The sequence below is a fragment of the Dromiciops gliroides genome, chromosome 2 (assembly GCF_019393635.1).
Source record: "Dromiciops gliroides isolate mDroGli1 chromosome 2, mDroGli1.pri, whole genome shotgun sequence".
NCBI classification, from domain to species: domain Eukaryota; kingdom Metazoa; phylum Chordata; class Mammalia; order Microbiotheria; family Microbiotheriidae; genus Dromiciops; species Dromiciops gliroides.
In genome coordinates this window covers 144,833,946-144,860,742 of record NC_057862.1, presented here as the reverse complement: position 1 = coordinate 144,860,742, position 26,797 = coordinate 144,833,946, and the positions used below count along the sequence as shown (strand labels likewise).

The 26,797-nt window shown below is 35.3% G+C and overlaps 1 protein-coding gene across 1 annotated transcript in view; it reads left to right on the top strand.

Moving 5' to 3' along the window:
• The window catches only part of VPS13C (vacuolar protein sorting 13 homolog C), a 206,614-nt gene that overhangs the window by 97,430 nt on the left and 82,387 nt on the right, over nucleotides 1-26,797 (top strand). Inside the window, exons 38-49 of the mRNA XM_043981954.1 lie at nucleotides 2,078-2,214; nucleotides 4,688-4,844; nucleotides 5,388-5,467; nucleotides 10,933-10,992; nucleotides 11,708-11,870; nucleotides 14,868-14,984; nucleotides 17,233-17,336; nucleotides 18,392-18,559; nucleotides 20,490-20,794; nucleotides 22,863-23,010; nucleotides 23,579-23,735; nucleotides 25,133-25,263. Of these exons, the coding sequence (XP_043837889.1) occupies nucleotides 2,078-2,214; nucleotides 4,688-4,844; nucleotides 5,388-5,467; nucleotides 10,933-10,992; nucleotides 11,708-11,870; nucleotides 14,868-14,984; nucleotides 17,233-17,336; nucleotides 18,392-18,559; nucleotides 20,490-20,794; nucleotides 22,863-23,010; nucleotides 23,579-23,735; nucleotides 25,133-25,263 (1,727 nt within the window). The remainder of the gene's footprint in view (nucleotides 1-2,077; nucleotides 2,215-4,687; nucleotides 4,845-5,387; nucleotides 5,468-10,932; nucleotides 10,993-11,707; nucleotides 11,871-14,867; nucleotides 14,985-17,232; nucleotides 17,337-18,391; nucleotides 18,560-20,489; nucleotides 20,795-22,862; nucleotides 23,011-23,578; nucleotides 23,736-25,132; nucleotides 25,264-26,797) is intronic.

Here is a 26,797-nt window from a genome sequence, read left to right as displayed (position 1 = left end):
TACCAAAGGTAGACAAATTATAGTTAAATCTACAGGACAAGAAAGTGAGAGATATGACAAGGAAAAAAAAAACCAACTTATGATGAATTAAAGCTAAAGAAAGTTAAATATTAACATAATCACTCAGCACCAGCATTGTGTGCCCAACTATTCCTCTGTCTCTGTGCTTTGCCAGAGATATACAAACTAGCCCAAAGGTCTGTGCCTGCTAGCTACTTAGGGATTTCCCACCTCATTCAGAGACTCTGCTACCATATCCTTTGTCCATCTCCACCTTTGACTTTAACCTGTTTCCCACCTACTTGCAGTGGGCAACAGCCTTTGATTCTGCCCAGCCACATTAAGGTGGTATGTGTGGATGTGTGGATGCATGTGTGCCTGTATGCCTCTGTGTGTGTGTGTGTGTGTGTGTGTGTAAAATCAGGCTGTGTGGGCACAACTAAAACCTAACTTGTCCTTTTCTAACCCTGCAAAAAGTGGTGGAAGCTGATTCAGCCCAACCAGAGAAGCAATGAGAACCAGGGAAAGAACTACAGCATGAGGGCCAGTGTTAATGGCTTCACTCAGTCTGAAAAGAAAAGGATTGAAATCCTTCTTGGGCCAGTCAGTCTTGTTCCTCTGGAAGCTACTAAGAGCAAGGGCTGGGTCCAGTGAAAAATCCCCTAAAGTAGAAAAAGGCTAAGAAAGCTTTGTAGTCTATGCAGGAATGTACCCACCTTAAGAGGAGGAAATACAGAGGGGAAAAAGGTTGAAACACAAAGTATTTCAAGAGGAAAAAAAAATCCAATTAAAAATCTAGCACACTGGCAGATATAAACCAACAGGGAAGATACTAAAAAGGAAGAATGAACACTAAATCCTCAAAGAGATTACAAGGCTCTCTTTATAAGCATTACAAGTACAAAGTAAATTGAACCAATGCTTGGTGAAAAACAGAACCCATGGAACCAATAACAAGATATTTCAGAATGGTTTGAAAGAGAAATGAAAAGCCTAACAATTTTAGAAGGGAATAAATGTCAGAACTTTTAGTATTCATGGCAGAAATAAATATAAGATTAGAAAAACTTGAAACTATTGTAGCAAATTTTTCCAAAGAATAAAGATAGTAGATTTGGAGTACAAAAATACTTAAAGACAATCTGGAAGGAGATAAACAAAAGGTAATACCTTTAAAAGAACTCACAGTCTTTGAATAAATAACTTTGGTAAAGGAAATTCAGACATATGGATCTAAAGTCTCCCAGAAGAACTTGACAAATAACAATAATAATTATAACAACCCTTGCTAGCATTTATACAGTGTTTTAAGGTTTGAACAGAATGTTACATAAATTACCTCATTTGATCCTCACAACTTGAACACCACAATATAGAAAGTAATACAGAAAACTGCCCAGAATTCTTCCAAAGGGAGAAATTAAAGTACCCATTTAAAGAATCTATAGATCCCTTTCAGGAAAAACCAAAACAGAACAAAAAAACCCCTTACTTCAAACTCTAAGACACACAGTGGTTCAATTTTAATAATTTCAATGACAACAAATTCTATGGCCAGCAAGAAGAAAAGACCTTCAAATATAATTGAAAGGTATGTTGTGAAATTATAATAACTAAGATTGGCTTCAAAGAATAGACCTCTTCTCTTCTTCTCTCTCTCCCATTCTTGTCAAAGTGGGATCCATGCTTGTGGAACACTGTAATGCCAGATTGTTGATGTGTTGATGGTTTTGCTGAACTTTTTCCCCCCTCTCCTTGAATTCTTTGTTATAAAGATAATTATTTTGGAAGGAATATGTGCACAGACAGTAAGGAAATGGAAGTAATACTAAGATAAAAGATACTCACAAAAATTTATGTAAAATATGTTTCACTTAAACTAGTTATTTTCAATTGAGCTTATTTTGCTAAGGTCCTGGTACACAACTTCAGAATTTAATTATGATCTTTGGAATGTGATAAACCAGATAAACCAGGCATTAACGTTTAGCTTGTAATTGGAGAAATAACTACTTAGAAATTCTGTGGCTATTTTGGGACAATTAAAATAATTTTTTCTTCCTTTTTATGAATTTAGGTAAAATTAAAGAACCTTTTGAGAGGTTTACATCACAACAAGGTTCACATATGTCACAAGATATTCTGCGTACTGGAATTGAAGAAATTGTGCCAGAAGATGTCACTAATGTGCTGCTAAAATTTGAAATTAAAGAGGTATGTATGGGCGTTTATGGCGACTTTTTGACGGAATAGTTAAAAGCTAAGAATTGTGTTTAGAAATTTGGAATTAATGCTTTGGAAGTAAAAATATTATTATTACTAATTTATTTAGTTTTCTGAAACACCTGTGGTTCAATGGATTTGTCTCTTCCCTTCATTGATGCAGATCATAATCCTTTCTTGACTTCTTGTCCTGTGGGGTTTTTGTCTAGGTTCTCCAATGTATGTTCTTGGGGAGGGATACCCCCATTCTAGATAACTTGGCATTGCAGAGATGACAATACAGCGGGTGCCTGATCTGTTGGTCATCTCTCACTTTTACCCTAAGACTGGCTCCCCTTTTTGTGCAGACAGACCTCTGTCTGGAGGCATCATCTTTTTTCCTCCTTTTCTTGTATAGTACTTTGCTGGTAATGTGTTGCAACCTACTCAGATAAATCATGGCCTTCTTGTTTTGAGAAGTATGAAGTGTGTATATTGGGTTGTCTTTGTCTCAGTGATGTTTATAAATCCTCATGTTGGGAATGCTTATGAAGTTTTAGCCATAGTTAGGGAATATGTTTCAGAGGAAAAATTTTAGTGTGAACTGCAACTTAATTTGTAAAGAGTAAGACAAGACTTGGAATATATCTTGACCTAAACTTCAGGAATTATTTTTAAGAGGAATAAGTCATATAAGGGAAACAGGGAATAAAAAAGCAAACAAACAAAGACAAACATGAAGACCACTAAAATAATAGGTACAGATACATAACTGTGCTATCTTATAAATGTATAATATAGCACAGTATCTATTTGTACCTATTATTTGTACCATAATAACCATTAACTTAAAAACTGGATAATATTTGAATTGATAATACTTTATTCTCCCATGTCAGGAGAATGTGGCCATTCACATTTATAAAAATATTTTTAGTTTCTTTAATTTTTAGTGGTCTTCATGTTTGTCTTTGTTTTCCAAAAGTGCTTTTCTTTATCTATGTTTAGTAGTTATTTCTAATTGTCATTTGATTTTTTTGGTGTGATTTCATGAAACCTTAGTAATATAGTCCTTATTGGAAAATTTGACACATCACTTTTACTTGTTTCCCATTTTTTTTTGGCGGGGCAATGGGGGTTAAGTGACTTGTCCAGGGTCACACAGCTAGTATGTGTCAAGTGTCTGAGGCCAGATTTGAACTCAGGTACTCCTGAATCCAGGGCTGGCGCTTTATCCACTGCGCCACCTAGCTGCCCCCTCCCACTTCTTCTTTTTTTTTTTTTAAGTGAGGCAATTGGGGTTAAGTGACTTGCCCAGGGTCACACAGCTAGTAAGTGTTAAGTGTCTGAGGCCGGATTTGAATTCAGGTACTCCTGACTCCAGGGCTGGTGCTCTATCCACTGTGCCACCTAGCTGCCCCGCCTCCCACTTCTTTTTAATCCCTAGAAACATGCTTAGTAAGTTAAGTACATTTTTTACCCCAAAAGAACTGCATAATTATTTTGGATTTCCTAAAATAGAAATAATCCTATTTTCTAATTATGTATACTTCATATATATATATATATCCTCAATTTTACTCTAGGTAATTTTCAGATCACTTGCTAAAAAGGAGATATAAGATACAGGCAAAACTCTAGAAAAGAGAGGATTAAAAAAAGGAGTTCATCAAGAGCAATCATCACATCGACTAAGTCTGACAATATATTCAGTGTTCCCCTTCCCTCTTGGTCATTATAATTACTCAGTATTCATTTTTGTTGTTGCTTGTTCTATTTATGTTGTAGTGTACATAATTTGTTTGGTTGTACTTTACTTTGTATCAGTTTATTTGTGTCCTACCCCCAGAGACCTTTCTCTTAAGTTTGTTAAGATTATATAGCTATTCTTTTTTGTTGTTGTTCTCATTACATGACAAGCTCACAACCTGTACATTTTTTTTCAGCCTATGAAATCTTAACACTCCATACATTTAAGAAAAAGTCTCTAAGTGCTTTTCATATATCATTTGGGCTATTTGTTTCCTCTCTGATCTTGGACAATCATTTATAATGTGCCATGATTTCCTCATCTGTGAAAATGAGAGAAGTAGACAAATAATCCTTAAATGTATATCCTAGGCCTAGATCCTACTGGTTCAATAACAGCTTCCTTCCCCAAGGTTTAGCATAGGAAGAATAGTGAAAATAGCAAAGGAAATAACTTTTCTTTGATCTAGGATCTGTTTTTATATTCCATTTCTTTTCTTTATTAACTATTGAAAATTATAGTTGTACAGTATTGTACAATGTTTCAAAGATTTCAGTGATTTTATGTTCCTTCTAGTGTGCCTAATTTATTCCTAGACAATAATTTAGGTGTAGAATAATTGGATTTCTTATAACATGCTGTCACTTTTTGTTTCTTCTACCTTGAGAGGTTTTAAAAATGTTATCTTGTACAAGAATAGTTTAATCAGTTAATATATGGTGTTCATTTTCTTAGGTTCTGGTGACATTGATGAAAAAATCAGAAAAAAAGGCAAAGCCTTTACATGAACTAAATGTATTACAGCTTGGACTGGAAACCAGAGTTAAAACCCATGACATGACTGCTAAAATGTATCTTAAAAAAATTACTATGAAATCTCATGATTTCACAGGTAAGTATAAAATATAGGGTTTATGAAAGATGTTTATAGCAGAAAGAGGTCTTTGCTTTTTCTTGTTATCATGCTATGGAACTACAGAGTGGTATTCTTGTTTTTTTTTTTTTTTGCGGGGCAGTGGGGGTTAAGTGACTTGCCCAGGGTCACACAGCTAGTAAGTGTCAAGTGTCTGAGGCCAGATTTGAACTCAGGTACTCCTGAATCCGGGGCCAGTGCTTTATCCACTGCGTCACCTAGCTGCCCCCCAGAGTAGTATTCTAAAACATTTCATGTAAATGAAATTTTGTTTTCACTAGGGCTACTCATTGTTTAACAGAAAACTGCTATTTTTAAAAAAAGTATAATTATAATAAGTGAAATAGAGACTATTGTCATGTTTTGTAAGTTTACATTTTTGTACATTAGGGTTTATTGAAATGGAGCAATTGTTGTATTATGTCTTGACAATGAAGTTTTGGAACAGTTGTCATTGGGTACTGTTTTAAAATGTGACTTTCAAATATGTTGATTTCTCAGGCAAGTCTTTTTTTCTTATAGATTCCAAGGGAGAACCTCTTTATATCATTAACTCTTGTAATATAACTGATGAACCACTTCTAAAAATGGAATTCACGAAGGTATTATTTATTTTCTAGAATTCTTCAATATTTGTATTCAATAGTAATGTAATTTATTTTGAAATTTTCCTCTTCTCCTTGAGGTTTTAAAATATCTATAATACTTTATTGAAAATTATTTAAGCTTCTGTGTTCTAGTCTGCTGCTACCCTTGGAGACTTCTATTCATCTTTGACTTTTAATTCTATTTACTACAGATTTGGCAACTCAGAGTTAAATAGAAGTTTAGGTGTATTTAAGTAATCTAGATTTTTTCACATTTCTCCATTCAATTATTTCTGCTCTTCCTAAAAATTGCTGTTAGAGTGAAATTGTATGTATCTATGAGAGGCATAAACAAAGACAGGGAAGAAGATATTTAATTGCAAGTAGTTGAATAGCTAGGTATTTACATTAGAGATTTTATTTCAGGTTTGGAGCTCAAATGCATTTGGTTTAAGAAAAGAAGCTATTAGCACAGACTGTCCCAGGATGATAAGATCCTAGAGTTAGACCTGGAAAGGATATTAAGGGGCCTGTGACCCCTACCCCTTTATTTTACAGATAAGGAAACTGAATCATAAAGCAGTTAAAGCTTGCCCAGGGTCACACAACTAGTAAGTCTGAGGTGGGATTTACACCAAGGTTTTCCTAACACTAAGTCCAGTGCTCAATCTATTACCCACCTAACTGCCTATAACTGTGCATCATTATTATTATTTGGTTGATATTTATCTTGTTGCCTAGTCATCTCTGTCCCTGTCTGGCACTTCTAATCTAGTCAATTAAAAAATCTACCCTTACAAACTGAGTCATCCTGCTCATTCGCTCTATTTATACTGTTATCCTCCACATGAAGGCCTCTCTTGGCTCTGTGCCCTTCTAACCTATTACTTTGTTCCCAATCTTTTCTACCCCCAAATGCAGCCTTTATATAGCTATTAAAATAGTCTTCCCAAAGCAAGGTCCAACTGTGTTACTGTCCTTTTAAAAAAAATTTCACATAATTAACATATTAGAGGTAAAGGAACTTTTAGAGGTTTTATTTTTGTTTTTGCTTTTGTTTTTGTTATTAGTTCAACACTCTTATCTTAGAGGCAAGGAATTTTAGATATCTAGAGAAGTTTAATCACTTGCATATAGCAGGTTAGTACTAGGGACTATAAGCCAGGTTTGATAATTCTAAACACAGTATTTTTTTTTTTTTGTTCTCCTGACTAAAGGATAAATTAATGAACACTTCATCCTGTCGTTAAAGAGCCAAGACCCTTTACAGTCTGACTCCAATATGTATTACTGGTATTATTTTATACTATTCCCTTCGATAATGCATTCCAGCCACACAGACCTGAACTCTTTTTGTTTTCTAGTTCTGTATTGCCACTGTTCATGTAGCCTTTCACCTCTGTGCTTCCTGAAATTCTTCTCTGCTTTAAGACCTAGTTTAGGTACAGCAGCTTCTACCTGCCCCCCCCATTCTTTGTAACAAATATACAAATATTTTCCTTATATTTCATTGTAATATTTTGTCCACATTGCTCTTTTGCCCTTATATATTGCTTTGTATTATGTTTTAACAGGATTCATAGATTTTGAGCTGGGAGGAACCTTTGACATAATCTTGTACCTGCCAAATCTTCTTCCCTTTGCCTTGTTAAATTGATAGTTTCTCTAGGACAGTGACTCATTTTTCATCTTTGTCTTCATAGGGCCTAGAACATAGGTGCTTAATGAAGTTGGAACATATATAATTTCTTTTTTTGTTTGTCTGTTTTTTGTTTTACATTTACACTTTAGCCAGATTGTGAAAGAAAACAGACAAAAACAAAACTTCAGATAAAGGAACTAACAAAAAAAATTATGCTTCAATCTGTATTCAGACACCATCAGTTCTCTCTCTGTAGATGGACTGTTTTTAATAGAACCTTCAGAGTTGTCTTGGATTATTTCATTGCTGAAAATAAGCAAGTCATTTACAGCAGATCATCTTACAGTATTGCTGTTACTTTGTATACAGTACATTTCATGTTGCATCAGCTCATGTAGGTCTTTTCGGGTTTTTCTGATAGCATCCTACTTACCACTTTTTAATAGTAAACTATATTTATATAGTACTTTAAAGAGAAATTTCTATACAATAAACCCATGAGGTTGATTATTGCAACAACAGTAATAGATAACATTTATGTAGTACTTTATACCTGACAAAGAATTTTCTTCACAATAGTCCAGCAAAGTACCATACGTTTCATTATCAATCATCAATTAGTTCTCATCATCATCAATCAACCCCCATCTTTATTCAGTCATCATCAATCAATTAATCAATAATCATCATCTTACATTACTGTTGCCTCTGCTTCAAGATTTTTTTCACAATTACTATTGTTAACTGTTTCCCTCCATCCTATTCCCTTCCTCATGATATTTAATCAAGATATTTTCTATCTTCTTTCACCCTATCCCTCCTCAAAAGGGATTTGCTTCTGACTGCTCCCTTCCTCACTCTGCCCTCCCTTCTTTCACCCTTCCCTCCTTATTTCCTTCCCCTCCCACTTTCCTGCAGGGTTAGATAGATTACTCCCCCCAATTGAGTGTGTATGTTCTTTCCTTGAGCCAACACTGATGAGATTATGATCTTTGAGCCAATTCTGATGAGTATAAGGCTCATTCTCTGCCCTGCTCCTCCTCTATCTCTCCTCCCATTCCATAAGCCCTTTCCTGTTTCTTTCATGTGGGATTTCACCCCATTCTGCATCTCCCCTTCCCCCTCTCCCAGTGCATTCCCCTCACCCCTCAATTTTACCCTAAAGATGTCATCATGGGGCAGCTAGGTGACACAGTGGACCAAGCACCCATCCTGGATCCAGGAGGACCTGAGCCCAAATCTGGACTTAGACACAAGACACTCACACACTGCAAGACCCCAGGCATGTCACCCAACTCCAACCACCCCACAAAAAAGATGAAACAAAAAATAAATGCTTCACAGATATTATCCCTTCATAATCAATTCCCACCTGTGCCCTCTGTCTAAATTTATATCTATCATCTGCCCTAATACTGAGAAAGTTTTTATGAGTTAGAAGTATCATCATCCCATGTAGGAATATAAACAACATTCCTCTTAATTTCTTTCTCCTGTTAACCTTTTTATGCTTCTCTAGGGTCTTGTATTTGAAAGTCAAATTTTCTATTCAGTTCAGGTCTTTCATCATGAATACCTAAAAGTTCCCCTTTTCATTAAAGTCCCATTTTTTCCACCTGAAAGATTATACTTAGTTTTGCTGGATGGGTGATTCTTGGCGGTAATCCCAATTCCTTTGCTATCTGGAACATCATATTCCATGTCCTCTGGTCCTTTAATGTGGAAGCTGCTAGATCTTGTGTTATCCTGACTCCGGCTCCATAGTACTTGAATTGTTTCTTTTTGGTTGCTTGAAATATTTTCTCCTTGACCTGGGAGCTCTGGAATTTGGCAATAATATTCCTGGGAGTTTTCATTTTGGGATCTCTTTCAGGAGGTGATTGATGAATTATTTCAATTTCTATTACACCTTCTGCTTCTAGAATATCAGGGCAGTTTTCCCTGACAATTTCTTGGAAGATGATGTCTAAGCATTTTTTTTTTATCATGGTTTTCAAATAGTCCAATAATTTTCAAATTATCTCTCCTGGATCTATTTTCCAGGTCACCTGTTTTCCAAGGAGATATTTCACATTGCCCTCTATTTTTTTATTCATTTGGATTTGCTTTATTGTGTCTTGATTTCTCATAAAGTCATTTGCTCAATCCTAATTTTTAAGCGATTATTTTCTTCAGAGAGCTCTTGTATCTCCTTTTCCATTTGGCCAATTTGGCTTTTCAATCTTTTGACTTTTTTTCCATGACCCTCCTGCATCCCTCTCATTTCTCTTTTTATTTTTTCCTCTACATCTCTTATTTTATCTTCAAAGTCTTTTTTTGAGTGCCTCTATGGCCTGAGACCAATTCATATTTTTCTTGGAATCTTTGGATGTAGGAGCCCTGACATTGCTATCTTCTTCTGAAGGTGCACCTCAAACTTCCTTGTCACTAATGAAACTTTCTATGGTCTGCATCTTTCTCTGTCTGCTCATTTTGCCTGTCTTTTACTTGACTTTTAACTCCTTCCTAAGGTGAGGCACTGTTTCCAGCCTGTACTGTCCCAAGCTTCAAGGGGTCCCAGGTGGTACGATTTAAGGATGGGCAGGTTCTTCATTTGCCTGGCCTGTTCTCTGGTCCATAGATAACTACAGGTCAACTTGCTAATTAAACAGGGAGGAAAACTCTGACAGGCCTTTGCCCTTCCCCAACCTGGGCCACTGCCACTCAAACCTAATTCCTGGTTCCCAGCAGGGGTGAAACACCCAAGTTCTGCATCAGTGCCAGCAGAGACCCCGGTAATCTCCCCCTGGCCAACTGCTCAGGACTCTCACCAGACTGTGAGCTTAGTTCTAGAAGATGCTGGCACTGCAGTTGATTCAGAGGCTCCGGGGGTCTCTTTCTTTGGCAAAGCCTTCCTGGTACTGAATCTGTGTCAGCGTGACCTTGGGGTTGGGCTCCACTTACACCCTGTCACAGTGGTCCCCTCCTTCCCACCTTCTAAGCTGTCTTTGGCTAGAAAATGATCTCAGCCTGTTCTTTTGTGGGTTCTGCTGCTCCAGGAATTGTCCTATGGCATTATTTGGAGGTTTTTTTGAGCGATCATGTCGTGAGTTCCGGGAGCTTACTGCTTTTCCTCTGCCATCTTGGCTCTGCCCTGGAAATCTGGAACATATATAATTTCATTGTTTTAAAATAAGGGAGCTAAAAGGGAGTTCAGGATAAAAAAAATAAGGGAAGAGAAGGTAAACATTGTTACATTGGAGTTAAAAGACTGAGTCCTCCCTAGTTCAACTTCTTTCTCAGCTAGTGGCAAGCAGGTTTTGGGTTTAAATTCTAGCTGTGATATTACTATGTGACTTTGGGCAAGTCATTTCTCAGTTTCATTATCTGTAAAATGAAGCAATCAATCTAGATGACCTTAAAGTCTATTTCAGCTTAGGTTATTGAATTCTTTTCATTTTTAACTTTTTATCTTCTCTAGCAGTGACAAAAAAAAATGCTGCAAGAAATCTTTTCTAGTGGTTTCTGCTTTTTAAAGCAGAAACAATAATTATATACAGAGAATCTTGTTTCTCCTTACATTTTTTTTCATAATTAGTACAGGAAATGTGAGGGGAGAAGATAATATAGTTAATATAGTACATTTAGAATATGCTTTCTTAGATTTTTCCATACATTCAAAGTGCTGTATCATGTGGAAACATTTTTATACTGTGGATATAAATTTACCGAGCTTTATTAAAAATTTGAAGGGTTTAGAAATTAAGTATATAACCCTATAAATAAGTCAAGAAAATAAATTCAGTGTGTATGTTTTTAATGTCTGTATTCAAGTAATCTCATCTTATTGTACTTACAGGCAAACAGTGATGGACCAGAATTTAAAACTGTTCATAATAATACCAAACAAACAGTTAAGGTAATTTTTTTATGGTTTGTTTTCAGCATTTAATCATTTAATCTAGTTTCAGTAGCTGCCTCCAATTTTGAGGATTTTAACATCAACATAAGCATAGCACAATAGTAGCCATCTCTCTGGTAGCTATATAAAATAGAAATAAAGGTTTCATAGGAAGAAAACTTAGTTTCCCAGAAGAAGTAATTTGCTTTACTGAGTTCAATTGTGAGTCAACTCAGTGGTTATTGAGTAAGCAAATAATGTATTCCCTTACAGTTACCTTTAAAAAATTTCAGGCCACTACATTTTTTTATTCAGTTTAATGCTGGCTAAAATATTTGGTTAGCTTTGATGTAGGAATTTTGTACAGCAGTATTCTTTTACATAGATAATGATTTCTAATGGCTTTAGATTGAGTGAATTTTAGTATGTAAAAGATTTTAATCTCTCAAAATTGAATGCATACATTGCCTACAACATATTTCAGCATTCAATGCAGTTTTAGTCTGAAATGTGGCCTGATCTTTGAGTAAACTAATACATTTGTGAATCTTTGAAAAACTAGTTAGAAATTTAAAAAATACTCTTATGCTTAGTAAGAATAAATGTGGAGACAGCTTTCTCTAATCCTTATTGGTATTTTGAGATATTCTGCATAATCAATTTGAGCAAAAAGCTTTTGATTCTGTGTTTTGTGATTTCTAAAATTAGTCTCTTCCATTGTTTCTTGATTTAGGTATCATTTTCATCATTAGATTTAGTCCTCCATTTGGAATCTTTGCTATCCATCATGGACTTTATGTCATCAGCTGTTCCATCCCGTGGTCTTCCTTCTCATCAGAAGGCACATGAGCTGAAAGTGCCAATTGAGGAATCTAAAGGCACTGCCATCAAAGCTGGTATTGTTTTGTCAATGACTATTATTCTTTTAATGGAAACTAGAATAATCATATTAAAAAAACCTTGTAATTTGCAAAAGAAAATGAGCATACAAATTCAATAAATTACATCTACAAAGGCAGACTGGGCCATCTGTAAAAGAAAAAGCAAATGTAATCCTTACTTTGATAATAAAGTACTTTAGTGAGTGGTTTTCAGTTACCATTAAGTTGTCATACTCTAATCCTCATTCTCTCACCCCCATATCTGAGCAGTGGTCAAATCCTGTCATTTTTTCATTTTTAACATGTCCTGTATATGCTCTCTTCTTTTCCATGGTCCTCTTACTACCCTAGTTCAAACCTTCATCACCTCATGACTGGACTATTAAAGTGTTCTGCTTGTGGATCTCCCTATATCAAGTCTCTCCTCTCTGTAATCCATCCTCTACTTAGGTGTCACATTAATCTAATAAAGCACATTTCTGGCCTCATCACCTCCAGTCCATTCAACTCCATTGACTCCCTGTTACCTTCAGGATCAAAACAAACAAACCAACCAACAAACCTCTGTTTGGCTTTTCAAATTCATCTTCTTACATCCCTTCATATGCTCCAGTGACATTGGGCTCCTTTGCTCTTCTTTGCGTAAGACATTCCATTTTGTGACTGAGCATTTTCACTTGCTATCTCCCGTACCTCCAACTCTTTCCCTCCTCATTTCTTCCTTCTAGCTTCTGTGGCTTCCTTCAAATCTTCCTTCAAAGTCCCATCTTCTTTAAGAATCCTTTCCCAGTCCTCCTTAATTGTAGTGACTTCCCTCTAAGATTATCTGCAGTTTTTTTTTGTCTAGTTTGTATATAATTGTTTTCATGTTGTATCTCCCAGTACGTTGTAGCTCCTTGAAAACTGTGACTTTTTAAAAAGTAATTGCTATAGATACCAGTTTGGAGTAAGCATATATTAACTTATCAATATTATGCCAGTAAATTATTGCCCACATGTCTCCCTAATGTCTCATGGTCTCAGGCCAAGTGGTAGAGAAAGCAGGACAAGAACTTCAGCATGCCAGTCAGCGTGAGCAAGAGAAAAGCTGCAAAAGACCCATGTTGTCCCCAAAGCATGTGATCTCAAGGAGACCCAGGAGAGCTAGTAGGAGAGACAGACACCAGGTGGTCTCAGAGAACCAAGAGAAGCTTGGGAGATGCTCTAGAAGCCCTCCTGTTGCTTTTCCCAAGGGTTTTTATCCTCTTTTGATAGAGGCAGGTCATTATACACTGATCAAAGCTAATTGGGTCATTGCACATCATTAAATTCCATTGGTTGACATGACTTGAAGGTGGTTTACCTTAAAATGAACTCTTGGATGACATCAGGGAAAAGAATGCAAAAGAGCTTTCACTCAAGGTTCTTAAGGCAAAATCCATTATCTAGGTGTGGTTTAATCCCATCCATCCATCCTTCTCCTATCTGAACAAAAGAATCTGTCTCTATTCCTTTTGTTCCCTTGTGCTTGTCTCAGATGAGAGTTGTTGATGTTTCTCTAGGAGAACTGGACTTTCTGGAGTGGTGGAGGAGGGGAGATAAAGGACTGAGAAATGATCTCTGGGTCACCCAAGAAAGTGATTATTAATAATTATTTTCTCACAAAACACACTATATTTTACTTTTATTTTATTTATGCCTGGCACATAGTAGACACTTAATAAATGCTAGCTTTCCAACTAGATAGAGAGGATGAAGGAAGAGATAAGTCAAAAATGATTTTAGTTTACAAGGTTCATTATTTCCTTCATGCAATATTCAGTGATCATTCCTTAGGTGCATACTATGTTCGGTTGTGCTAGATTCTGGGGGAGATACAAAGAAGAACATAACAATCCTAAATAGGTGAATTATCTAGGAAGAAGAAGCCAGAATAAAAATTAGAATATAAGTACATAAGGGAAATATAAAATACTATGCTATTATATGAGAGATCATTTTCAGTTGATAGAACTAGGGAATGCTAATTCCACTGTGTTTTCTTAATATTTGGTAAGGCATTCTTTTGTTAGACTTCTTTTGTAAGAGTTTGTCCTATGTTTTACTTCTTTCTTTCCAATCAGTCAACAAGCACCTACGGTGTGCTTAGCACTGTTCTAACCTCTTCATATACAGAAATAATTAATTTCTCATGATATGAATGCTATTTTTATGAAGTAGACTAAAACGTAGTAGAAAGAATATAAATTTTACATACAATTATTGACAGATGCTAATTACATTTCCATATCATGGAGACAATAAGTTGAATTCCATTATAGATGTGTCTTTTTTCATATGACATACTCTGCTAAAGTACTTAATCAAAAAATTGTACTTCTCAGATACAGAAACAGCATGCTATCTTAGCATCAGGGTAGTGGATTTTTAATTCTAGAGGGCTGGAATTAAAGTCTTAGCCCTGCTAACTTACTAGCTGTGTGATTTTGGGCAAGACCTGGGGAAATGTAATCTTAAGGGGAAATAATTTTTTGTCCTTAAGACCTGGTACACAGTATACACTTAACAAAAATTTGTTGAATTGCTTTGAAGCCACTTAACCTTTTGGAAGTGTGATAAAATGGGAATAGCAACAACAACAACAACAACAACAGACATAGGGTTGTTGTGAAGAAGCACTTTGCAAATCTTAAAATGCTATGTAAATATGAGCTGTTGTTATTTTTAGTTAATTTTCCTCTTAATTCATTTTGCCTTAGTTTTAACCTATTATTTGAAAATTAATTTCAGTTCAATTATTGTTAATTAAATGCTTAATTAGGAATTGCTTTTGCTTTTATGTTTAAAGTACTAGAGATAGACAAAACTGAGACTAGTCCTGACTTTGAGAACCTTATTTTCCTTTCCTCTGTTTTGAATATTCATTGTGGTACTAAAAGCACTTCTTATTCCATTTAGTTTGAGATTGTGTTTTTTGTCATATCATAACTATACTTTTTTAATCATGATATTTCGGTAACTTTAACTTTTCAGTATCTGATGACATTTCCCATCAAGATGTTTTTGATCTGAAAGTCACTGCAGAACTGAATGCATTTAATATCTTTGTCTGTGATCAGAAGTGTAACATTGCAGATATTAGAGTACAAGGCAAGTAATTACACAAATTACCTTACTTTAATCTCTGATATGGTCCTCTAGTTTTAAAACATATATGCAATGTAGTGGGGGCAGCTAGGTGGTACAGTGGATAAAGCACTGACCTGGATTCAGAAGAACCTGAGTTCAAATTCGGCCTCACACACTTGACACTTACTAGCTGTGTGAAGCTGGGCAAGTCACTTAACCCTTATTGCCCTGCCTACCCCCAAATATATATATATATATATATATATATATTTCTGTGTGTTATATTGTATTATTGTATTGTAATAATGTATTGTTTTGAAATCTGATGCCTGTTACTTTGCTTCTAAGTTAACAGTATATGATGGTTGTGTTGTGAATAGTTAACAGGTTACTTTAAAAAAATTTTCACAGATATACCTTTTTTAGAAATAGATTTGTTTACGATAACAAGTAATATGAGAATTTTTTTCCTAGTTATTTCAAATTGTTTCTTAATGAAGCAGTGAAATTATTCTTACAGATGTTCTAGTTACATTTTTCAGACTGACAAATATAATTTTAAAACAAAAACTTGTGCCATTTTTAAAGTTTATAAATTGTCAGGTAGTGGTCATGACATCATCTTTATTTTTGAGACTTCTTGAAGTGGAGCAGAAATATTATATTGAGTACAAAACACGACTTCTAAAAATCTGTGATTTTTAGATTGTTAGTGTCAAGAGTCTGAAAAGATTTCTAAAACCTTATTTATGTCTCTAATAGAAATGATAATTTTATTATAATATTTACATACTCTTGAATATAACCATTCACATGTATTCTTTGTATTTAGCAATTTGGGAGGTAGTTTGTTGTTTGTAAATATAGGCAGGACTGATTTACTGCTTCATAAATGTAAAACCTATTAGTAGGTTTATGGTTTGTTTTTAAGATGGGCATATTTTTCAGTACGTATGTTTTTTCTTACTCTGTCTAGGAAGTTGTAGATCATCTTCATAAGAATCTTCTTCAGAGACCTGTTTGATAATATCCATGTTTGTGGACTTAGTGCAGGATCAGAAGAAATAAGTATAGTTAAAGAGAGCATTTCTTGATTACAATATCTGGAAGTGAAATTATAGTTTGCATATAGCTTAATAAATATTAGAATGTCTATAAAGTATAACAGTTTGCTGAAGCAATCACATATTTAGGATATTTTTTGATGTTTAAGATTTATAAGCATAGTTCTCTTTTGTAAATTGGTGGCTCTAACTTTGACTCTAATCTTTAATTTACCACTGTGATTCAAAGGCATTGTAGATGTTTTTAATTCAGATGGTGCTACTTGCCCAAATATTTTACACAATCAAAGGAGGTTTTTTTAATCATTAAGAGTATGATGGCAAAAAATGTCATTTACTATATAAAGGATTTCATGGGGTCATAAATCTAAGCTCATGCTTAGAAAGGGCCTTGAAGGCTCTCTCATTCAGTCCTTTCATTTTACAGATGAAGAAAGACCCCAAGGCTCAGGACATTTAAGTGGTTTGACTACAATGACAAAGGGAATAAGTGTCAGAGGCAAGATTTTAACAGAGATCCTTGAATTTTAGAATTAGCATTTCCCCCACAATACTACCACTGTGTTTTCTAGTATGATAAAATATATCCTTAATAGTAGACTGGCTAATGTCTAGTATTCTTCCTAATGGAACATGCAGGGAATTGTTTGTTTTCAGTTGGAAGCAATTTAAAATTATGAGGTCAATTATGAAAGCCATTCAGCAAGTTTTCCTTAGTGTTTAGTTTAGTTTTCATTGAACATTAGCCACCTCCTAGTGTTAAACATTAATTCTTGATTGTTTGTGATAGATCAGTCAATCAGTAAACATTTTTAAAATCCCTGCTATGTGCTGGGCACTGTAATAAGCAGTGGGAATACAAAAAGAGGCAAAAGACAGTCCTTGGCCTCTAGGAATTTATAATCTAATGAAACAAACCTGTATCACATTATTAACCTGATTGTCTTCAGCATTCTGGGGAGACTTGCTAATATATTTCACATATCTATTTAATATGCTTATTTTTAATTTGAAGATACTCTTTCATCTTAATGGTGAAATCTCTAAATATGAGTACTTAAAGTTGATTCATTTAAAAAAATCATTCTCCCTACAAAGAGAATTGTTTTTATTGTTCTGTACCTTAACAGGTTACTGATTTGCTTAAATATTGTTAGATTTACTTTTATTGGACTTGAAAGTGAGAGATTAATTATTTTCAACAGGAATGGATGCATCTGTTTCTGTGCAGTCGAAGGAGACAGAAGTTTTTGCCAGACTCAAAGATATCATAGTTACAAATGCTGATCCAGTGTCCATTCACAAAAAGGTAATTAAAAATATATAAATTTCAGTAGTAAAATTTATTTTTGTAATTTGAATTAAGGAAACAACATTATATGAAAGCAACTTATGACCAGGTAAATAACTGAAATGTTCTATAGGTAGAAAGACGTATTTAACAATTTTATTTTTAAAAGCTCTTTTGGGAGATACAGCCCTATGTATGTATGTATATATGTATGTATGTATGTATGTATGTATATCTGTATGTACATATGTAAGTATGGGTAGCTAGGTGTCACAGTGGATAGAGTGCTGGCCTGGAGTCAGGAAAAATAATCTTCCTGAATTCAAATCTGATTGTAGATACTTATTAGCTGTATGACTCTGGACAAGTCACCTAATCCTGTTAGCTTCAGTTTCCTCATCTATAAAATGAGCTGGAGAAGAAAATGGCAAACCACTTCAGTATCTTTACCAAGAAAACCCCAAATGGGGTCATAAACAGTTAGAATTGAGTGAAAAATGACTGAACAACAGCAAAATGTATATATGTATTTATGTTTTTATATATGTATGCATGTGTCTATCAGTCTCTTGGTGTGTCTTCATCTTTATAGATGAAGAAACCAAGACTAAGGGCAGTTAAATGGCTTTACCACAGAGACATAGAGAGTAAGTGTCAGGGGCAAGATTTGAATTGAGGCTCTCGTATGTTAGAGTTAGCACTTTCCCCTTCACTACCACCTCTGCCTTCACTCATATGATAAAACAAATCCTTAATAGTAGGTTGGTTAATGTTCAGTATTCAGCCTAATATAACATGCATTGAAATATATATATGTGTATACATATATATATACATATACATATATATATATATATGTGTGTGTGTGTGTCTGCCACCTGACATGTGTGTTCTCTCTTTCTCTTCTCTATTTTTATTAATATCTGGATTAAAAATAAAATGTAACTGTCTTTTTTTTCTATCTTCTACTGATTTATAAAATTTGTCATTACAAGATAATCATTCTTCTATTAGAGGAATGAAGCTCACAAGACTAAACTGATGTAATAACACAATTAATGTAATATTTTCAGGCTGTCTCTATAGTGGGAGATGAAGTTTTTAGGTTCCAAATGACTCTTTATCCAGATGCCACAGAGGGAAAAGCCTATACTGATATGTCTAAAGTAGATGGTAAATTAAGTCTTAAAGTGGGCTGCATTCAAATTGTTTATCTTCATAAATTCTTCATGTCACTTCTGGTAAGTTTCTTTTCAATCACAATTTTTTTTAGTAGGCAGGGAACCTAAATAACTTTTGTGAGCACATTTGAGCCTAGGTAGTCAAAAATATTCCGTATTTAACATTGTCAAGCCCCACTTATGAAGCATACCAGCTTTCAGTGCCCTAAGCATCTCTATAAGAAAATAAGTTGTAGAGTTTCTGTCATTCTACATTGGTAGAGGGAGCTTCCTCTTTTGGAGTTCCTTATAGCCATGAAATCTCAGTTCTGGTCTAAACAAAGAGACAGATATTTAAGAAACTTTTCCTTGGTATATTACTTGCAGATAATAGATATTAGAATTAGTGAATGGTCATTCTAATTTTGGTCCATGAATTTCTGGAAGAACTGAAGTATTTTATTTTACATATTGCTTTTTGGAGAAATTTATTTAGCTTCTAAGAATCACTTCCTTTCTCTTTAAAGATAATTGTCTTATTTTTTTCATTGAAATGTAAGTGGAAGGAACTTATAAAATTACCTTAAATTCTATCTTAAAACAGCCTCAAATTCATCAAATCTTGATTAGATGCCTACTTTGTGTGAGGTTTTTTGCCAGGCACTGGTGATATAGTATTAGATATGATGCATAACCTATTTTCAAGGAGTTTTTATAATTTCTTATATATACCAAATACTTGAAAAATGGTGATTAAAAAGGAGACTGGCTCCTGGAGCCCTACACCGGGATGGTGGGACTGTGGCCCAGCCCCAGACGGGAGCAGGGCTTGGGGCCAGTGTGACTGTGCATCCAGAAGCACCCTGGGATCCACAGTACCTGCCACCGGACCCTCCAGCCTCACCCTTCACTCTCCAGCCTTCAGCTCCAACCTCCTGTCTGCCCCAGCCCCAGCCCTGCCATCATGCTGAAATATGAGTTCTTTGTGAACATGACCTGTGAGGGCTGTTCTAATGCAGTCACCCGAGCCCTCAGCAAGCTGGGTAGGGTCCAGCTTGACATCGACCTGGCTGACAAGAAAGTGTGCATCGATTCAAAGTATAATGTGGAAACTGCTGGAGACACTGAAGAAAATGGGAAAGGACACAAAGTACCTCAGAAACAAGTAGCTGGAAGCTCCACACTCTGGCCTGCAGGATGAAGCAAAGGGGGCAGGAGCCCAAGTGGCAGGCTGCCCAGGATCCCTTCCCATTCTGACCAGCTGTGGGAAAGAAGGGACACCCGGTAGTGGAAAGGAAACAGAGGGAAGAGCACATCAGTGACTGGGAGCCTGCAGTGTTTCAGGGGAGTTTTTTGGCTCACTGTCCGTCTTTCTTTGCCACCCTCTAATAAAATGGAGATGGTTTTTGCTGGGGTGAAGTTGGGAGGGGGGGGGAGACTGAAGTAAGTTTAAGGAGAGGTCGAGGCAAAATGTGACTAGATATTTGAGGAGGAAGAGGATATTTTCATATCAAGGGAGATTCAAGAATGGCTTCAAGGAGGAGATGGTCTCTTAGTTGGGCATTAGATGGGGCAAATATGAACAAATAGAATGGGAGGTGGAGAGGAAGAGTCTATTTTAAGCATTATTCCAGTTGTTTATTTTGTTCAGTGCTTAGGATTCCCATTCTCAAGAGTTTTGAGGAATGGAACATTCAGTGATTCAGGATGGATAGCTGTGGTCCAGACACATGATTTAATGGATATAAAGAACTTCTAGTCAACTAACATGAACAATGCATATTAGTACCTACCTCATTAGCAGCTTAAAGTATTGGGGAGGGACAACTTCCATATATGTGTTCTTTATTTTCTTCTCCATTCTCTACCGGTTTTTGGTTTTGATTTTTAAAAAAATCACTAAATTCATCAAAGGTTGATATTTGTTCTTTATATTATCCATGTTCATTTCTTTACTTTTTCTATAATATTCTTGTTTTTCACTTTTTGAGATGATATTCTCTTCCAACAGAGCTTCCTCGACAATTTCCAGAAAGCTAAAGAAGCTGTGAGTACCGCCACAGTCCAAGCTGCAGAGAAGGCTGCTTCTAGTGTGAAAGATTTTGCTCAAAAGAGTTTTCGTCTTTCCATGGACATCAACCTGAAAGCACCAGTTATTATTATTCCTCAGTCTTCATTATCCTCTAATGCTATTTTGGCTGATCTAGGTTTAATCAAAGTTGAAAACAAATTTAACTTGGTTCCTGTGGAGCTGAGTTCTCTTCCTCCAGTCATTGACAAAATGGATATACAACTCACTCAATTGAAGTTATCAAGGTATAAATACACTTTCCTCCCATGTAATTGAATTATATATTACTTGGTGAAATGTGATCTAGAATTTTGTTTGGGTAAGATAGTGCAACAATTTATTTATCCTTTTTTGTCTCGCCACAGAATCATTCGGTGTGCTTCAGTAACTTTCTTGTCATTATATTTTGTCAAATTAATTCTATTCCTCAAATATTTAATGTATAATATTCTGATAAGTGCTGAGGGAGGTACAAAGATACATAAGATATAATTCTTTTCCTCATAGAATTTACAGGCTGGTAGAAGGAATTAGACCTCAGTACTTCAGGGTCTCTGATTTCATTGGTTGGGTACAAGAATCTTTCTATGACTTAATCTTCAAGAGTCGCTGTGGTTAAAACAGTCATTATATGAAAGCCACTGACCTACAGTTAACCAAGGGATTCTTAGTCACTTTCCACCTTTGTGTAGGCTCTTCTACTGGCTTAGCCTTGGAAAACCTAAGGACATTTCTGTTCCATAATGTAGCAAGGGATTTACCATAGTCACACATAAATGTAGGACAAAAATAGAGTGTGAAAGAACATAAAAGGTGGAAAAAGCTATAACACTTCAAAAGAGGGAGTTTCTAGAATTTCCATCCAGGTTTTTCCAGTGTATAAATCTTGCCCGTTAAACTAACAGCTTTATTAAAAATCACTAAAAATAATTTTTAAATGGTTGTGCCCGTTATATTTGGTCACATATATTACCACTTAGAAGACAACAGCTTTCAATAAATATTAATCCCAGGATTATACAATGTTATGGAGAAACTTGGTTGAGTGATTGTGCCTATACGGATATTTAGTCATAGAGTCATAGGTTTAGAACTGGAAGGGACCTTAGAGGTCATTTAGTTAAACTTTCTCATTGTACAGATGAGGAAACTGAGGCCTAGAGAAGTTAAATGACTTGCTTACAGAGCAAATGATGAGCAAGAATGTGAAGGTTTTTCTTTTGAAACCAAATATAGTTCTTCCACAGTGACTGACCCAAATTAATGAGTTCTCTGCTCAGAAGATACTTGCTTATTTAAGCTGTTCAAGCCTTTGGATACTCCACAGAATTGATGTCAAAAACTTTAGTCCTTTTTTTTTTTAAAAGGAAAATTTATTTATGTTAATTTTGCTGTTGTAGATAGCTTTGAATGGTAGTATATGAACTAATAATAAGTTAATATGGGTCCCTTAAGACAGTTTTAATTTCTTATTTCTAGTCCTTTTAAATTGAGAATGTATTATAGAAATGACTAATGTGTTGCTGAAAATATAGATTAGTTTGTTATCTCTTTGAAATGCTATGAACAGTTTTGTCTGGGGTATTGGACAGATTAAGGAGGAGGCTAGGTTAAAATTAAAATGTGGTGCCAATTATTCCTGCTGCACCACAGCAACAGCAGTAAGACAGGTAATGTAGCATTACTTAACATGCATGACAAGTCTTTTAAGATTTGATATATTTTTCCTTCTAGTTTGATGATGTTTCTAGTATACTGTACATGGAAGGGGCAGCTAGGTGGCACAGTAGATAAAGCACCGGCCCTGGATTCAGGAGGACCTGAGTTCAAATCCGGCCTCACACACTACACTTACTAGCTGTGTGACCTTGGGCAAGTCACTTAACCCTCATTGCCCTGACCCCTCCTCCCCCCAAAAATACTGTACATCGAAGAGAATTATAGGTTAGCATTCTCTGTCCTTCAGTTTCATCAGACTTTTTCTAAATTGATAGCATCTTTTTACTATTGGCTTTTTCAAGTTGTGTACTTATACATTGATGAAGACAAAAAATGTAATACTCGTGTCTTACAATATTTGTGCTTGGGGAACCTAAATTAGTGCTAACATGGTTGTCTTTTGAAAAATAAAGGCTAGTCAACTTGTAGAGTCAAAAAACTTTTCATAAACTTTTTCCATGTGATTATATGTATTGTAGTCTATAAGAATACAAATATTAATATCTGTTCATGAACAAATAATAGTAAAACTGTTGTCCACTATAATCAATTCCATGTAACTGTTTCATACTTCTAAAACTTTTGTTTTCTCAGAACTATTTTGCAGGATGGATCTCCTATGCCTGACATAGAAATTTTACAACCAGTGAATATGTGTTGGTCCATCCAACGCAACTTAGCAGCAGAATGGTATACACAAATTCCAGGAATGAAAATAAAAGGAAACCTGAAACCAATGCAGGCAAGTATGGGGAAAAAATGATATGGAAATCAGCTTGCCTAGTTTGGTGTCTATCATTGTGTGACTCTCACAGTGACATGTATTCAAAGTGGTGATGTCTGAAAAGGGCTTAATAAGTCAGCTGTAAATGATGTCATCTTATTTTTTCACACTTCCCCATTTTCCCTTATTGTAACATATTTAGGTATTGTGATTAAAAAACAAAGAAATCGGGGCAGCTAGGTGGTGCAGTGGATAAAGCACTGGCCCTGGATTCAGAAGGTCCTGAGTTCAAATCCGGCCTAAGACACTTCACACTTACTAGCTGTGTGGCCCTGGGCAAGTCACTTAACCCTCATTGCCCTGCAAAAAACCAAAAACCAAACCAAAACAAAAAAAACCAAAGAAATCTTTTTTGAATGCTGCTAGATTGTCTTGAAAACATAATCTGTAATGTCTCTTTGGTTTGCATTCTCTTTTCCATATGTAAGCAGCTGATGACTTAATAGCTTTGTGAATAAAAGATTTATGATTTTATAATTTTGTGGTTCTAATTATTTTTTACACATAAATTGTTGGTGACTTTTAGATTGCCCTCAGTGAAGAAGATTTAACCATCCTAATGAAAATTTTAATGGAAAATCTTGGAGAGGGATCTTTACAGTCAAGTTCTATGCAACCAGTTCCTCAAGAGGCTCAGAGAGTAAAAATGGGAAAATCTCAGGAAGATTCTGATCATGTGAGAGGTAAAATCTAAAGTTTTTTTGGGGGGGAAATTTTTTTTAACCAAATTAAAAGAAATCTAGTAGCATTGTTTCTGTAGTCTCCAATTTATTTTTAGTGCAATGTATTTAGTTATCTAGAAGAGAAAAAAATTATACAAATACAGGATGAAAGAAAGATCTTAGGCACATATACTTAGATGCTGAACTAATCAAGAGTGTGGTATAAGAAAGTGGCACTTCATTTATCTGTTGTCATTGGGGAAAAAGAAGGCCTTTTTCCAGATAATTAATACCTCTTATGTTGAGCATGTGACATTTTCTTGTTAATCAAGTGTGATGGAATTTTTAAAAAAATTGTATTATATTCCTGTTAATTAGATTGTTCAGAGTATAGTTGAACTCTTTCTTCATGGTTCAAACATTACTTGCAAGATGGTATTATAGATAAGGTGCTAGACTTGGTGTCAGCAAGATCTTAACTTGTGATACTATGAATGCTCTGAACAGGTCGTCTTGCCTCCACCTTCTAACTATGTGTATTCCCAAGGTTCTGTCCTGGACTTTCTTCTTTTCTCTATCTACATTTTCTCTTCATAAGGCAGATGCCTCACAAATCTGTTTGTCTAGCCCATGTCTCTCTCCTGAGCTTCAGCCCCATGTCACTAATTGTCTGTTGATTATTTCAAGTTGGATGGCCTGCAGATATCTCAAATTCAACACCTCCAGAAAAGAACTCATTTTTTTTTTCATTCATGTTCATGTTTGGCATTCTCCTTCCTGTCATTGTGCCTTTTCAGTGACCTTCCTCCATACAACAGATGTACCTTCTCCTCACTGTTGCCTCAGAATTCCTCTGTTCTTCCAGGCTACAGCTCAAGTATCACTTTCTACATTAAGCCTTTTCTGTCTTCTCTGTCCCCCACCCCCAATTGCTAGTGCTCTCTATATTAAACTGTTTCCTATTCACTTGTATTTTTTCTGTTTATATTTTTTCTGAATTAACTTTATGCAGTTTTCCAAAGGCCTTAGAGAAGTTTTAAGCTATTAAAACTATACATACATACATATGTATGGTTGTATGTATGTGTGTGTATCTATCTCTATATCTATCTATTTTTCTATTGATTTCTCCAATTAGAATATAACAATTCAGTGTTCTTCATAGTTAATCCCTCAGTACTGCATATTATTACTTTGTTTTGGTCTAACTAGATATTGCCAAACCTGGTCAAGGTTATCAGAAATTGTATTTGTGCCCGTTATAACAAAAGTAAATGACACTTTGCTGAATACTAAGTTAATTTGGAAAATAACCTTTTTTTCATCATAGAGCTTTGAAAATAATCTAGTAATAAAAAGTCAAGTTCCTAGATTTTTCCTATATTTGTAAATAAAAAATTATGTTTACATTTTTTCAGGTTCAGTATTGCATACTCCTGAACAAGATATGACAGACTTGAAGCTTTCTGATGATAAAAATGTGACTCTACAATTTGATTTTCACTTTGAGTCTCTTTCACTTGTCCTTTACAACAATGATGAAAATCAGGTATATAGTAAATTTCTACAGTAGGAATTGCAGTTAAACAAAGTAGACTACATGTACACTCCTAAACAGATTCTGATATTGTAAAATTAAAGAATAATTTCAAATGTACTGTTGGAATATTTGTGCTTTATATATAAAACACACTCAGATATTTGTTGAATGAATGAATAGCATTGTAAATACTTAAAAAAAAAAAACCCTTAGGTTTCTTTGATAAAGGCCTCATTTCTCAGATATGTAGAGAACTGAGTCAAATTTTACATTCCTTAATCGATAAATGGTCAAAGGATATGAACAGGCAGTTTTGAAAAGAAGAAATCAAAGCTATCTATAGTCATAAAAATGTTGTAAATCCCTATTGATTAGAGAAATTCAAATTAAGACAAGTCTGTGGTACTACCTATCAGATTGGCTAATATGACAAAAAAAAGGTGACAGATGCTGGAAGGAATGTGGAAAATTGGGACACTAATGCACTTACTATTCCTAGATTTGTTAATTTATCCAATCATTCTTATCTCTCTCTCTCTCTCTCTCTCTCTCTCTCTCTCTCTCTCTCTCTCTCTCTCTTTTTTTTTGGTGGGGCAGTGGGGGGGTTAAATGACTTGCCCAGGGTCACGCAGCTAGTAAGTGTCAAGTGTCTGAGGCCAGATTTGAACTCAGGTTCTCCGGAATCCAGGGCCCATATTTTATCCACTGTGCCACCTAACTGCCCCTAGATCCAATCATTCTGGAGAGCAATTTGGAACTCTGCCATAAGGGCTGTAAAAATTTATAAACCCTTTGACTCAGCTATATCATGACTAGGTCTGTGTCATGAAGAGATCAAAAAAAGGAGGAAAGAGACTTATTTGTATGAAAATATTTATAGTACCTCTTTTTGTGGTAGCAAAGAATTGAAAATTGAGAGGATGTCCATTAACTAGGTTATGGCTGAACAAGATGTGGTATATGATTTTAATGGAATACAATTGTTCCATGAGAAATTATGAGCAGGATGTTTTCAGAAAAACCTGGGAAGACATATTCACTGATGCAAAATGAACTGAGGAGAACAAGAACATTGTAAACAGTAGAAGCAGTATTGGAAGACAGTCCATTATGAACGACTTAGCTATTCTGGTCAATACAGTCATCCAAGACAGTTCTGAAGGACTTATAATAAAAAATACTGTCTATTTTGAGAGAAAGAGCTGAGAGAGTCTGAATGTAGATCAAAACCTACTTTTAAAAACTTGGTGGGTAGGGTTCTGTGTTTTCATTTGCAACATGGTACATGTATAATCTAAATCAAATTGCTTGCCTTCTCAATGAGGGAGTAAGGAAGGGGAGACAATTTGGAACTCAATTAAAACAAAATTAACGTTGAGGGCAGCTAGGTGGTACAGTGGATAAAGCACCAGCCCTGGATTCAGGAGGACCTGAGTTCAAATCCAGCCTCAGACACTTAACACTTACTAGCTGTGTGACCCTGGGAAAGTCACTTAATCCTCATTACCCTTCCCCCCAAATGAATGTTAAAGAAAATATTTTT